The sequence below is a fragment of the Artibeus jamaicensis genome, unplaced genomic scaffold, assembly GCF_021234435.1.
Source record: "Artibeus jamaicensis isolate MK-2021 breed Jamaican fruit bat unplaced genomic scaffold, CSHL_Jam_final contig_332, whole genome shotgun sequence".
Lineage (NCBI taxonomy): Eukaryota > Metazoa > Chordata > Mammalia > Chiroptera > Phyllostomidae > Artibeus > Artibeus jamaicensis.
Genome location: NW_026521788.1, coordinates 19,504,706 through 19,520,626, shown reverse-complemented (window position 1 = coordinate 19,520,626; position 15,921 = coordinate 19,504,706). Strand labels below are relative to the sequence as shown.

The window sequence follows — 15,921 nt, the reverse complement described above, 5'->3', positions numbered from 1 at the left end:
AGTTGTATCTCATGGTAGTTTTGATTTGCATTCCCCTAATATCTAATGAAGCTTTGAAAATAGAAGAATTCTTGAAAGTTTATTTTAAGTGTTTCCTTCCTTTTTTTTGGAAAAAAAGGAAGCAAACAATTCATGATATGGTACTATGCAGAAATCAAATTGTTGAATTCTGCTAGAAATATGCCTAGAATGAGAGGTTACTACCCCAGGTGAAAATTTTTTTATTGGTGCTCTGGTAAAACCACTATCACAGTACTCATTGGGATATTTACATGGTCTAGACCTATTATATAGAATTTTTTAAAGGAATGTGTATATCAAATTTATAAGCATATTAAATGTGTTTCTAAAATATTTTCTACTTTTCTGTTCATACACAACACAATGCAAATTGTGTACATTTTGACAATATAACTGATTATGTAGTTAACTTTGTGTGTAAATTATACTAATTTAACAAAGTGGTATAAATAATATGTTGGTCATCTGACTTAATTTGTAGTTTATTATTCATATTTTTCTTTTTTTAAATTTTTATATTTACAGCTTATATTCTTTAGATTATTTAAGCAGAAACACATGAAAATAAGGGATATACTAGACAAAGGAGAGCCTGTGAGTTCTCTCAGTAGCATTTTCTGTTGTAATCATAAGGAAAACTTTCTTCCATTTTTATTATTCACTCTGAAGATTGATAATATGGTTGCTTGAGAAACTCATTTATGCTATGTGGTTATTATTTTTACTGCTTCCAACTTGAGATGTAGCATGTGTTTTTGTGAAGAATGTTGGTACTTGATTATAATCACAGGTACATCTCTTTTGATAGGCAATTTCACTTTGGAGAATAGGTGTAAGATTTTTTTGTGTCTCGAATGTAAATAGGATCAATCTCATCATAGTATAAAGTATGTGAATGATGAATAGGATTTATTACATCATGTTTATTAAAATACAGAAAACTTTTTCCAACTATGTTGATTTTATGCTTCAGCTTCTTTAAGATTTTTTTATAACTTCCTACATGCTCTGGTCAGCCATGGTCAAGGCCTTGCTCAGAATTTGAAGTTTAGATGATTAATAAATATCTGTGGTTTGAATTCCTGGTTATATACTCTTATATAGAGAGTGTTGTATACTGAGTACTCTGTTTTAGGAAGTGAAGCTTCCTTCATAGTATACTGTGGCTCTGTTTATGAGGAATAGATGGTAATGTATATGAAAATAAAAATAATATCAGCAGGAAACTATAAGGCAGGGCTGACCCCACCAGATATTAAGATGTTCTATAAAGCTACATTAAATTAAATCTTGTATGATAGGTATAGGTTTTATTTTTGCCACTCTACAATGGCTGAAATAAAGGTTCACAAAACTTAAACCACTTTCTCAGTGTGAGTGGATGGCCAAGCTTCATACTGAGGTTTTCTGATACTACAAAAAAGACCCCTGGCACTCGGCAGTCATAAGTCTTTATTTTTTCCAAAGACATGTTAATAAACTTCTATAATGATGAAACCCAACATAGTCAATTTAAACTCTTTCAAAATAATATGAAAGCTTGATATCATATTTCATTCTGGTAAGTAAAGGAAGCATTATTTTTTTCTATTTTGATCCAAAATAATTACTTGATGAATATGTAGCATCAAAAGGAATAATACGTTTGATTCATAATTATCATTTTTTAAAGTTTAAAAATTTAAAATTTTAACTGGTTTATAATTTTAGAAATATACAAATATTTGACTATAATAAAAAAATTAAATCTTTGACTAGTACCCTATTATGGATTATTTTCAGAGATAAGAATTGCTATGACATTGGTCTCTTTCCTTAGACTTTTTCCTAAGGTCTTACCATATTTTTCGGACTATAAGACACACCTTTTCCCCTCCAAAATTTGGGAGGAATAATGGTTGTTAATTATTCTGCTATTGAGTTCTGCTTACATTTACATTGGTGAAATATTATGTTATTTATGTTATTAAATATTTTACTACATTTTTTGCTTCAACGTTTTTTTCTATTCTCCTCCTCTAAAACCTAGGTGTGTCTTATGGTCTGAAAAACATGGTATATACCTTATATATTGAAGGAAAATCTAAAGTGTTGTGTGCTTATTTTTAAAATATATATAATGCCACTGTATATCATTCTGCAACTTTTGTTTTTTACTCTATAATATATTATGGCATTCTTTAATAATTTATTTTATATGGGTTCACCTCACCTTAATCACTTTAAAATACATATTGAGCCATGATCTCAATCTTCTAAAAAGTTAGCATTTATTTTTGTATTTCTCAAGGTCACAGAGAGACTTTTTCCACCATAACTCATATTGACTAAAATAACCTTCACATTGTATGTTCTTTCCTGAAAGATAGGCTTTAGGCTGCAATGAAAATGGAAAATGATCAGCAATGTTGATTTAAACTACAACTTCCCCAGTAAAATGTTTAAAGCATTTTAATTCCTCCCCGGTATCATTATTTGGTTTGGTTATCACACTCTTAGTCCACGAGTCATATACATTCTTTATATTTAAAATGCTTGAGCATGCCAATGATTTTATAATTTAATTGTAATTATTGTTTTTTAGGGCCCGATCTTCCTATGTTTGTATTCTATAGATAAATGCAATTTATATTCTCATTGTGCCTGAACAGACCTCCTCCCTGCCTTTCAGGAAGTGTTCTGTGTCCTACTGAAGTTTGTACCAGGTGATTCAACTGTTTTAGGGGTAAAGCTCATCTCTTCCCTTTGCCTTGTTTTCAGGTTACATAATGGTCTGTTGCTTTAAGTTGCACATAATTATAACCCTGGTGCCTATTCAAGTAGACCTGATAAGTTCTGGATAAGATTACCTCCCAATTTTCAATTCCATATTTTGTGGAAATTTAAAGCCTATCTTGGGAATCCTCTGACTTCTCTAGAGCTTACCTCTGCTTTATTTGTGTTCTGATTCTTCACCCAGTTGTCCAGTTATGCCTGGTCAACCTCTACTCTACTTTCAATACTTTATTTATATCATACATCCACATATACATACATATATATATATATATATATATATATATATATATATATATATGTAATTATTTGGTCAATATCTGCCAGTTCCTCTAGGCTGTGAGCCCCATGAGGAGCATAGGGGATGCTCTCCACTCCACCACCAGTTTCTGGCACAGAGTAGACTCTGAATTTAAGGAAGGAATCATGGAAGAGGACTTGGGACATGAGATTAGAGTACGAAAAGAGAAGTTAGCCTTGAAGAGAAAGAGGTGGGCATGGGAAGGAGAGGGAGAGGGAGAGATCATCTCTGAAGGCAAATGGGAAGAAAAAATGGATGGAAAAGCATGTTGAGGTACAAATGGAGAGATTTACCAGGTTGTCACATCTCAGTTTCGCCAGCATAGTAGAAAGTACTATGGGGTTAGTCCTTTCACCAAGACTGGGGTTATATACAATTGGATTAGTATCCTGACTCTTCTCCTTTAAGAATATTACCAGACAAGTTACATAACTTTGTTCGCCTGCAGTTTTCACATTTATAAATGAATGATATGGTTCATAATGATTTAACAAGACAGTGAAAACAGTATTGCATAATAGTTATAACATGGAACTGACAATAGGCTTATTTGGATAGAATCTTGCTTCTACTTACTAGCTGAGTGATCTTATGGAAGTTACTTAAAGTCCCCAATTCTGAGAAGTAGTATGAAGAAAAATGAGGAATCAAATTGATTAATGAAAGAAATTACAAGTTATGCTGAGAGAGATGAGAGTACAGAAGATGATAACAACATAGATAAGCTTGTTTATGGCTAATAGCCAGTATGCAAATGCAGGCTAACTACTGTCTGGAGTTACACTTGGTTTCTTAACCCTTAAACTATACTATTCCCTAAAATACGGAAATCTAATAGAAGACAATGAAGTCAGAATTCTTACTTTTATGAAAAGTAATTTTCTGTCAGCAATCAAAGTGTTAGGGAGGTAAGTGTATATTGGGCAGAACCTAGGCAGAAGGGGAAATACATTCTGTGTTCAATAGAATAGGGTCCTGAAAATATAACATCCTGTTGTTTGCCTTTCATGGAATTAAGGCCATGAAAACACATTGAAAAATGTTTCAACACATTCCTGTACTAGTTCAGAAGAATGACTGTTTTTTTAAAGATGAGCTTTATTTGTTTTATAAAACAGTTATTGAGACAGGACTAACATGAAAAGCTGGACATATTTAATGTGTACAACTAAATGAATTGGGGATAAGTATACCCTTGCCACTGTCAATGACATACACATATCCATTGCCTCCAAAAGTTTCCCCCATACTCATCATTTTCATTATTATTATTATTATTATTATTATTATTATTATTGTAAGAACACTTAAGAAGGACCTACCCTCTTAGCAAAATGTAAATATGCAATACAGTATTGTTAGCTAGAGGTGCTATGCTGTACAGATCTGCAGAACTTTTCTTCCCTTTGACCATCGCCTTCCTATTTCCTTTCCTACTTGCTCCTGAAAACTACTATTCTACTCTTCTGCTTATGAGTTTGACTATTTTACATTCCACATATAATTGAGATGATATAATATTTGTTTTTATGATATGCCAGAAATTATAGGGTTATTTTTAAGGCCAAATAATATTCCATTATGTGCATAAACCACACTTATTAATCATTTGTCAATGGGTATTTATTTTTTTCCCATATCTTAGCTGTTGTAAATAATGATGTAGTGAATACAGGAATACAGGTATCTGTTTGAGGTCCTGATTTAAATTCCTGTGGATACATATGCCAAAGAGGGGTTGCTGGGATAATATAATAATGTAGTTCTACTTTTAGTTTTTTTTTGAGGAAACTTCATACTGTTTTCCATATGGTACTAAGTTGTATTTTTTGAAATATATTTTATTGATTATGCCATTATAATTGTTCTATTTCTCCCCTTCATTCCCCTCCACCCTCCACACCTCCTCCCCCACCATTCTCCCCCTTTAGTTTATGACCACATGTCTCAAGTTCTTTAGATTCTCTATTTCCCCTACTATTCTTGCCTTCCCCCTATCTATTTTCTACCTACTGTCTATGCTACTTATTTTCTGTACCTTCTCCCCACCTCTCCTTCTCTCACTCCCCTGTTGCTAACCCTCCATGTGATCTTTCTGCTCCTGATCTAGCTGTCCTCTTGGTTTGCTTTTGTTTTAGGTGTGGTTGTTAATAACTGTGAGTTTGCTGTCCTTTCACTGTTCATATTTTTTATCTTCTTTTTTTTTAGATAAGTCCCTTTAACATTTCATATAATAAAGGCTTGGTGATGATGAACTCCTTGAATTTGATCTTATCTGAGAAGCACTTTATTTGCCCCTCCATTCTAAATGAAAGCTTTGCTGGATAGACAAATCTTGGATGTAGGTCTTTGGCCCCTCTCTGACCATGCCCCCACATACAGCGTCACAACCCAGGGACCTGGGTGGCCCCACCCTGATGAACACCTAAGGCTCCACTCCTCATATGGAACAAGCATGATCAGATCAAAACATGGCTCAAGAACAACACAGAGCCCCAGAGCCAATAAATCTAAGCAATGAAGAAATAGCCAAACTTTCAGATAGATGCACAGTTGATCAGGGTGATCAAAGCACTGGTGATCAGGATGCTCACAGAACTGGTTGATTTTAGTCACAAATGAGAGGAACATATGAAGGCTAAACTAATTGAAATGAATGGAAATGCACAGGAAACCAATAGTAATAGAAAGGAAACTGGGACTCAAATCAGTGGAGTGGACCAGAAGGAGGAAAAAAATGACCAAACAGAAAAGGATGAAGAAACAAGAATTCAAAAAAATGAGGAGAGGCTTAGGAACCTTCAGGACATCTTTAAACATTCCAGTATCCGAATTATAGGGGTACCAGAGGGGGGAAGAGGAACAGCCATGAGTGGAAAACTTATTTGAACAAATAATAAAGGAGAACTCCCCCAATCTGGCAAAGGAAATAGACTTCCAGGAAATGAAGGAAGCTCAGAGAGTCCCAAAGAAGTTGGACCCAAGAAGGAACACACCAAGGCACATCATAATTATATTAGGCAAGATTAAAATGAAGGAGAGAATCCAAGAAGCAGCAAGAGCTAAGGGGACAGTCACCTACAAAGGAGTCCCCATCAGACTGTCAGACTCAAAGGAGTTCCCATCAGACTTGATTTTCCAAGTTGTATTTTCATCAATGATGCACAAGGATTCCCTTTTCTAACCAATATTATATATATTGATGTTTTAAGGATGGCCAGTTGACTATTTGTATATCATCTTTAGAGAAATACCTATTCAGTTCTTTGCTCATTATAAATTATTTCTTTTTTTGCTCTTGAGTTATATGAGTTTCTTATGTAATTTGGATATTAATCTCTTATTAAATATATAGTATGTAAATATTTTATTCCATTCTGTAGGTTGCCCTTTCATTTTGTTGTTTCTTTTTCTGTGCAGAAGCTTCTTAGTTTGATGGAGTCCCATTTGTCTACTTTTGCTTTTGTTATCTGTGCTTTTGGTGTCATACGCAAAAAATCATCACAAAGGCGAATGTAAAAGATTTGCTCTGTGTTTCCTTCTATGAGGTGTATAGTTCGAGGTCTTAAATTTAAGTCATTAAAGTATTTTGAGGTTTTTTATTTTTGTATGGTATAAGATAAGAGTCTAATTTCATTCTTTTGCATGCAATTATCCAGTTTTCCCAGCACCATTTATTGAAGAGACTGTACTTCTCCCATTGTGCATTTTTAGCATACTTGTTGAGAATAGTTCACTGGATGTAAATGAGTTTATTCTGAGGTTCTCTATTCTGTTCTGTTGATCTATGTGGGTGCTTTAATGACAGTACCATACTGTTTTGATTATGATAGCTTTGTAATACAGTTTAAAATCAGGAAGTGTGATGCCTCCAGCTTTGTCTTTCTCACTCAAGACTGTTTTGACTACTGTCTTGAGTAGTCAAATTTGTTGTTCCATATTAATTGTAGGATGGTGTTTTTCTATTTCGGTGAAAAATGCCATTGGAATTTTGATAGGGATAGCATTGAACCAGTAAATTACTTTAGGTTGTATGGACATTTTAACAATATGAATTCTTCAGATCCATAAATATGGGATATTTTTCCATTTATTTGTTTGTTTATTATTCTTCAGTTTCATCAATGTTTTATAGTTGTCAGTATACAGATCTGTCACTTAATTGATTAAATTATTCCTAATTCTCTTATTTTTTGGGGTGTGTTATCACAATAGATTTTCTTAATTTCTTTTCTAAGTAGTTTGTTGCTAGTGTATAGAAATGCAACTGATTTTTGTTGATTTTTATCCTAAAACTATTGAAATTGTTATTAGTCTAACAGTTTTGATGGGTATGCAGAATTTTCTGTATATAGGAGCATGTCATCTGCCAGCAGAGACAATTTTACTTCTTTCCAATTTGGGTGCCTTTTATTCCTTTTTATTGTCCAGTTGTTCATGCTAGTACTTTCAGTACTATGTGGAATAAAAGTGTCAGGAATGGGCATCCTTGTATCATTTCTGATCTTAGAGAAAAAGCTTTCAGCTTTTCATCATTGAATATGATGTCAATAGTGGCTTGTTATACATGGCCTTTATTGTGATGATGTACATTCCTACTATGCCTAATTTGCTGAGTTTTTAGTCACCAAAGATGTTAAGTTTTATAGGACTGGAAGCACAGTAGGTTTACACCAGCATAACACAAACACATGTGTAATTTATTTTGATACAATGTTACTATGGCTACAGTGTCACTAGGCGATATGAATTTTCCATCTCTATTATTCCTTCTGTTCCCCCTAAGTGGTAAGTCTTAGGCTGTGTGCTTTCTCTTGATGCCACAAACTCAAACTCAGACTGGGTGCGAGGGCCTCCTATTTATTTTCCCCAGGGCAATGCCCTGAAGTGTTTAATGTTGCATATTCTCAGCCAGTCTAACAGTGTGCTGTTTGTGGGAGCTGGAATGTGTCATCTGCAGGGGAGCAGGGAGTCTTTGCTACAGGAAGGTGTGGTACATGAAGTGCTGGGGGTGCACATCACCTAGTTGTGTGGTCTGCAGTTAAGGGTCCCACTGGTTCGTGCATGAGACACTTGTTGGAGTCTGAATACAGTTAGTAGGATCTGCTGCTGGTTGAGATCCTCGCACTGGTTGCTGTGAGCTTCCACTTCTTTTCTTTGCTCTTAGCTATCCATCAGTTATTCAGCTGTTGCAATCACCTCAATGCTGTAGCTGACAAGAGGTGGAAATGGGCCACTTGGGCACCATCCTACAAGGCTGATGAAGCTGACTTTGCTCTCACTTTCTCCCACGGGAGAAATTACCAGCCAGCACGGTCTCCTTTGGCACTGAGCTGTGCTGCCTTGGGAGAGGGGTGACGTGGGTAAAGTGAAACTGTCCTTATATTTGTCAGTGCCCCTATCTTTTATTATTTTTCTCCACTGGGGTGCTGGAATCTCTCAGCTATAATTCCAGGTTTCCATAAAGGTATTCTCATTCATGGGTCATTGTAAAAATCAGTGTCTCTGTCAGGGTATGAGGTATGGATATTCTTATTTCATCAGTTTACTGAAGTCCACAAGAGACAGGTCTCTTATTTCACTAGGTCTCAAATATCCAGTGCTATTTCATAGAATATTCAAGTTGTTTAAAAATTTACCTTTATATTGATTTGATGACAAAGTTAGTGAAAACTGTTATGATTTGATGACAAGCTTAGTGAAAACTGTTACAGAATATGAATGGAAGGACAGTGGCTTAAGAGGAATTAAGAGGCCTGTGTGTGGGTATCAGATGTCAGAGCATGTCATGGTTTGAGTCAGGTAAGCCTGAAAAATCTGAGAAGTCTTACATGTCAAACAAGTCAAAATTCAAATGTTAGGATCGTTTGAGCAATGGGCCCATAGAGAGGGAAATGAAATGACTTAGTACTGTAACAGAGGCTGTTTTCTGACATAAAATCACATCCCCCAAATCACTAGTTTTTTTCTTGCGGCTCTTACAGGTAAACAGCCTTGAAATTTAGTTTCTTTTTGTATCATCACAGTTCTGGAAACATGTTAAATGTTCCTGTCACATCTTCTGATTGCACTAGAGCAATTGAAGGGTGGTGCTGTTGCCCACAGTGTCTCTTAGTGATGATGTCACCTTGGAAGGGCATTTTCAAAAAGGTTTTCATTACTATCATGAAACGTTGGAATGGAATATTTGGGGCAAGTGAAATAAGGAGGTAAATTTAAATGTAGATGAATCCTTGACTGATGGCCAAGCCCATGGTTAGGATTATCATCTCATCAAAAAAATGATCATTGGCCAACAAAAATATTAAATTTGGCATTTGTAAAATTAATTTTATTTTTTCCATATAAAATAGAATTTATATTTTGTATTATATGGGAACATTACTTAGTGCTTATTTTTCTCACTGTTTTAAAATTATTTCTGTAATAATTTTCTCTTACTAGATTACTCCCAGAGTTATAGCCTTTGAAATTTTATCCTGGGTACTTTTGATCCCCAAATATTTATTATAATGTAATATAGTACAATGATCAGTTTAAGACACACAAATGTACATAGGACCCTCTCTCTATGTGTATATATAAAATTTAATGATAAGATCACACACTCTGAAGATTAATGTTTTTCAGTGTGTGTGTTTATGTGTAGATTTACACATGTACACACATTTGAAGGTTATTCAATGATTTCATTTTACGTTAATGATTATTCACAGAGTTTTTGTTTGATACTAATTCCCTAATTGCCACATTATACCTTTTAAACCTTGGAAAAGCTTCATCTCTTGAGGTATTTTACGAAGAACCATTAGACCCTCATACCTTTCATCTTTTCTTCAGAGTGTATAGATTATCTTGACTTCTATTGCTTGGAGACCTATATCTAATGGAAACCTTAAAAATATCATGCCAGTTTTCAATAGTGGGAAATAGCTAGAAGTTATAATAGATCAATGGAAAGATGGAGTTTTGCATTTTCAGTGAATACTTATGTTTCAAGATTCTTTTAGATATGTTAAAGTTAATTAGAGTGTATGATTCATAGTAAGGCATAATGAAATGAATATTGAACTAGATATTTTAGACCTGTATACTTGTCTGAACTTTGTCATTATGTGTTCAGTGACCTTGGGTAAAAACAGTCTCAGCCTCACTCATCATTAATTCACGTATGTGATTAACAATATATTTGCTGCCCACATCTTTATAGTGTTGTCAGGATTTGATTACATATGTGAAAATATTATGTCAATAATAAAATTCTGTGTTAGAGTATTATAAATAATAATGTGCCATGCACTCTATTAAGCATTATATTGTTCTTACAACAGTTTTATGAGGCAAGCAACATTAATATTCCAAGTTTACAAATCAAGAAGGTGAGGCTCTGACTACAGATGACACATAAGTTAGCTCACACTATTGGTAAGAGGAAAAGGCAAGATTTGAATACAGGTCTGTGTGAATCTAGAGCTGATGCTCATAATTGTACAGTTTTTGTCACTCACCTGAATAATAATTGCTACATAGAATTATGCATGGACTAGGTGAGGCTGTAAAAATGGGATTTCTTATCACATCTGCATTCTAAACATAAAAAGAAAATAATATTTTTCTTTAAAATGGGTGCTCTGAAGTTCTAACCATCCAAATGTGTTTTTCCTTTAGAATTTAATTGTCCTGGATCCACTCACAGTGACTGAGGAGGAAATAAGACCATCACTAGAGCAACGTCTTGAAGCCATTATCAGTGGGGCTGCTCTGTTGGCTGACTCTTCCTGCACGAGGGATTTCCACCGGGAGCGGATTATTGCAGAATGCAATGCCATTCGCCAGGCTCTCCAGGACCTGCTTTCAGAGTACATGAACAACGTGAGTAATTGGTTGACTCCCTTTACACGCTGGGTATATGCTGAGTTTCCTTCTGTGTACAGAATGTGAGACATTATAAATGAGTACATGATTTTACATGGATTGTCTGATTAAGTGGTTAGTTGCTCACCGAGTACAGCAGTGAGGTAGAAGTTTCTAGGGACAGAATCCAGCCAGGAGGTTATTTACATATGATTGCTTGATTGAGACAGTGTCTAAATACTGGTTGAAGAAGGGAGTCAGGATGGGAGAAAGGAAGCTGGACTTGCACATCTGTTTAAAAAACAAAAAGATTAAGAAAAGGGCAAGTTTCTCAGGCTGAAGTCGGTGAGTACCAAAGTTAGACTTTAGATGGTATTAGATAAGGTCAATACTGCAGGGATCCGGGATGACAATTTTGTGGGTGTAAAGAGCTAGTACAGTTCAGATGGCTCTTAACCTTTTCCAAATGTGACACAATGCTATAGATTTTTGGCAGTGTTAGTTCTCTGTTGGGAATATTAGCAATGCTGTTAAATTTAGACAAATCTCATATATGATCTATTCATTTCACATATATATTAATGTCCATCTGTGGAGTATTTGTTCCTGCTCTTACATCCAAATCTTAGTGCCATTTTCAAAATGGAGGAAGTCTTGAAGACATTGTCAATTATATACTGATCATGAAGACTTTTTCAAATAATAGAGCTCAACAAAATAAAAGGTTTATAATAATATTTTGTTGATCTGTCTTATTATAAATGGAGTAATTCAAGTCATATGTTTTGAAACATTAGTTAACTTTCGGGTGAGAAACTGAAGAATTAGGATTGTTTCATATAAGCAATTTAGGTGAATAATTGATATATGCTAAAATTAGTGAGTTTTAAGGACTTTCCAGTACATTTGATGTATCTCCATATTCTGAATATTTGATGACTTTGGCTCCTGGCCAACAATGTCTTGCATGTCAAGGAATCAAAGTTGCAGAGTAGATTTTGTTAATAATAGCCTATTAGTAATGTTATATTCTGCTTCTAAAGCTAGAATAACCCCATATTTAGCATGATATATTCTTAGTTAAAATTTGTAATAGTGTAAACAATAAAAATAAAGGTAAAATAAGACATTTTAAGGAAATGCATCACTAAAAGAAACACAGAAGATAATATGGTATTGGAATTTCTTCTCTCCTGATCTGTGACTTATTAAATAATTATATTCACCTTTATAGATAAAAATAGTAAAGTTACATGTAAGTTTATCCTACCTATAAATTATAAAATTATGGGTAAATTTACTAAATATAGATAAAGTTATTTTATTCTTTTAGATACAAGCACAGACAGATGCAGGCTCACACACGTATACAGGCAAGGATGGCCACAGAATTTTGGGGTCCCATGCAGAATGGAGATGCAAAGCCCCGCTGTTCAGGAGCAGGGGGAAGCAGCTTTCTCCTTTATTCAGTCTCAGTTGACATGAGGAAGGCTATTTTCATTTGCTATTTAATGTTAAGTTCTCTAGAGCATAAAGGTTCTTGTGGGAGCATTCACACCCTCACAGGTGTTCATGTCCCTGACCCATGACCCCAACCCACACTGCCTTGTGCCAAGGACTCTACCAGGAGTGAAGGGTGGCAGCAGTCACCTTGTGTGGAAACAGGTGGCTGAGTACCTGTCCCTGAAAACCACTAGGAAGCAGGGCTGCATGTGAGTCTAGGTTATATGCCTCGTGCCCCACAGGACTTGACTTATGTACACATATTGCAAGGTCAAGTTGTTAAGAATATCAAGACTGTGGTAGCACAACATTTAAAGCCAAGTGTGGGACTTTTTGAACATAGGGTTCTGTGCTCAGTCACAGGCCCCTGTGTCTGGTCCTGTATGTAATACACATATATCACATGAAAATAGTGGTGGTTTTGTGGCCTTCTTCCACTTTGGCTTAAAAACTATTTGTGTTAAAAACTATTCATACCAAGGATGAAGTTATGGGAGCCTTTTGCCCTGGTTGCAATCATTAAGAAGGTGCAGTTTGTAGAAATTTATAAATGATAATAAAACCAACTGGAAGTTGGTCTGCTTTGTAGTATCACCATGCACCACCAATTCTGAATGTCACTGATAAAATGTTTTTCACAAAATTCTTTTGTTTCTCTAAGTTCTAAGCAACTGCTGTGGTTACTACTGTTTTAATAATATGTACATATGATTCTAATTAGCACATTTATGATTATCCTTTACAAACTTTATAGTCTTGGTACGCTGAAATAGCAGATTCAGAATAAAGTGATACCAGTGTCGTTGTAAAGACAAAGAACTAGAAATAGTTACTTCAGGTCTGTTATTTCACATGATCACTTAGAGTTCTTTTTAAGTTTAAAAATTATAATAATGAAACTGGATTGTGAGGAGTAATGTTTTTGTTAAGTGTAAATATTTCATACATAAAATATTTCATTGAATTTGATTAATAACTTTAAAATTTATTCTCCTTCTGAAAATTGCCTATCACTTTAAAGTTAAGGAACAAATCAGGAAAATAAAGATTATGACTGATTATTACTGAAATGTAGTTTGTTATAGAGGACAGAGAGATGTTTGAAAAGTATCTACTTCAAGTATCAAATATGCTAAGTAAGACACTGACAATGTATTTGTACTTTTCTATGTCTTACTGCTCTTTTTTTAATGAGGGTTTAATCTGATGTTCAGTTTGAAGGATCATTTATCAACTACATAAAATGTATTTATGTTACTAATGTCCTTGTTAGATATTTTCATTTTAAAACAAGGTAAGTTCTGCATTAGATGAGTAAAGTGGTAAGAGACCTTTTTATTTATAACATCTAAATAATTGGCACAAAAGGTAAGTGGCTTTTTTTCAGCTTGTCAGATAATTATCTTAATTTTAACTTTTTAAGACAGACTTAATTGTAGGAATCCAAATATTTCTTGGTCATCAAATTGATTGATTACATTACTATCTATATTTAATGGGGGTTGTTTTCTTCTTTCTTCCTCCTTCCTCCATGTTTTCTCTTCTGCTTCTTCTGGCAAAGGAGTGCAAACACCCTTTGCAATCCCACTCTTTAATGCCGTTTCCACCTAGAGCTCTTATCCCAGATAGAATGTCTCTGTCACTGCCTCCTCCACTACCCAGGGTGTCAGGAGAGTGGAGACCGCATTTCTGGTTCTTAGCACAGAGAGTTTCAGGTTGGAGATGCTCAGTAATTGCTATTTGGATACAGGTAAATTGAATTTTAGTGCTTGCTTCTTCTCAGCCTTTTAAATTAAAATCACAATGGGCCCAAAGCAATGAATTTGAAGCTATTTATTATATTTATGTGGCAACAATGGAGAAAAGATGGAGGGAGAGTTAATGGTGAGAATGGGAATAGGGGAAAGGAGGAGCACAGAGGGAGGAGGCTTGCTCTTTGGGTGATCCAAGGACGTTTATGTATTCTTTGCTTCTAGAACATAAGGTTAAACTCTTGCTGAGGAAGGCATTTTTTATTTTTAGGAAATGAAAGACATTGTGTGTGGGGTGATGCATGGTGATCTGCTGTTACGTTGGAGCAGAAGTCAGGGTGGGGGGCTGAATGTCTGTGACAGTGGTCTATGTGATCAGAAGCCCATCTATGCACACATCACGGAAACATTTTATTGATGGGTGCAACCTGTTGATAATCAAAAGTGTGAGTGTACAGTAATATTTAAAAAACCCAGAAATAGTGTAACAGCTTACTTTCATATACAAATACAGAATTTTAGGCCTAATACTAAAGTCTGACTGAGCTGATGAGTATTGGAATTAAAAACAGGAACCAATAGGAAAACTGGGGTAAATTATCAGAACATATTTCTAGGTTTATTTATTCTAGGTTTATATCACAAGTAATGCTTTTCTATAGCTGTTTCATTATCTTTTATGAAAAAAGGGAATGTACTTTCCTGGAACTACCTGAATTCAAACTTTTCTCAGTTTGATCAAAGATTTTAGGACAGCTCTGATACATAAGTCCTCAACTTCCTAACTGAAGGAATATTGTGTCTCTTTCATTGGGCTTGGTTTGCGTTCTGAATTAATTAGTAGCTTTTGTAACTGAGCTATATCAGTAAATACTTGGTGATAATTAATATACAATAAACCTAATCATGAAAATTGTAAGCAAGAGTACTACTCATCAAAATCTGCAGATCTCCTGTGTGACTGTGGCTTCGAGGCTTCAAATTTTGTAGCCTGTTGAGTCTAGAGAAGTGAGAAATAAATGCAGTTTGTTTTTCTTGGGCTCAGTTTACATGACCAGTTTGAGTCTGAATAAGTTTACTTCCTTAAATAGGTCAGTAAGTCTCAATCATTTTTTTTCCACTGAAGCTGTATGATCGGTAAATTCATTGTCTTGACACATTGATTAGAAATTAGTAGGAAATGAGATCATATGGGTCTGTAATAGAGAAAACAGACAACTAAACACTATTCATGATTATATATGTTTGCCCTAGTATATATGTAATATGTTATATATATAATACATATAATATATGGTAATTAAATTTCCTATTGCTGCTGTAAAAACCTTAGTGGCTTAAATAATGCAAATAAATATTTTACAGCTTTGTTGGTCAAAAGTCTGATACAAGTCTCAAGGGGTTAAAAATGAAAGTATCATTTGGACTGCATTCCTTCCTGGAGGCTACAGGGAAGAATCCATTTCTTTGCCTTTTTCAGCTAGCTTCCAGAGATCACCTGCATTTCTTGTTCATGGCCTTCTTCCTTCATTCAAAGCCAGCCACATTGCATTTCTCTGACCCTGCTTCTGTCTTCACATTTTTTTCTTTGGCTGCAGCCAGGAAATTTTTCTATTTTGTAGGACTCATATAATTATATAGGGCCCTTGCAGATTATCCAAGGCAATCATCCCATTTCGAGGCCCTTAATCTTAATTACATCTGCAAAATTCCTTT

At 34.7% G+C, this 15,921-nt stretch overlaps 1 protein-coding gene across 6 annotated transcripts in view; it reads left to right on the top strand.

Moving 5' to 3' along the window:
- Positions 1-15,921, top strand: part of CTNNA3 (catenin alpha 3) — a 1,563,160-nt gene that overhangs the window by 450,274 nt on the left and 1,096,965 nt on the right. For all 6 annotated transcript variants that reach the window (XM_053663824.1, XM_053663825.1, XM_053663823.1 and 3 more), the window contains one exon: positions 10,766-10,969. In XM_053663824.1, coding sequence (XP_053519799.1) covers positions 10,766-10,969 — 204 coding nt within the window. The remainder of the gene's footprint in view (positions 1-10,765; positions 10,970-15,921) is intronic.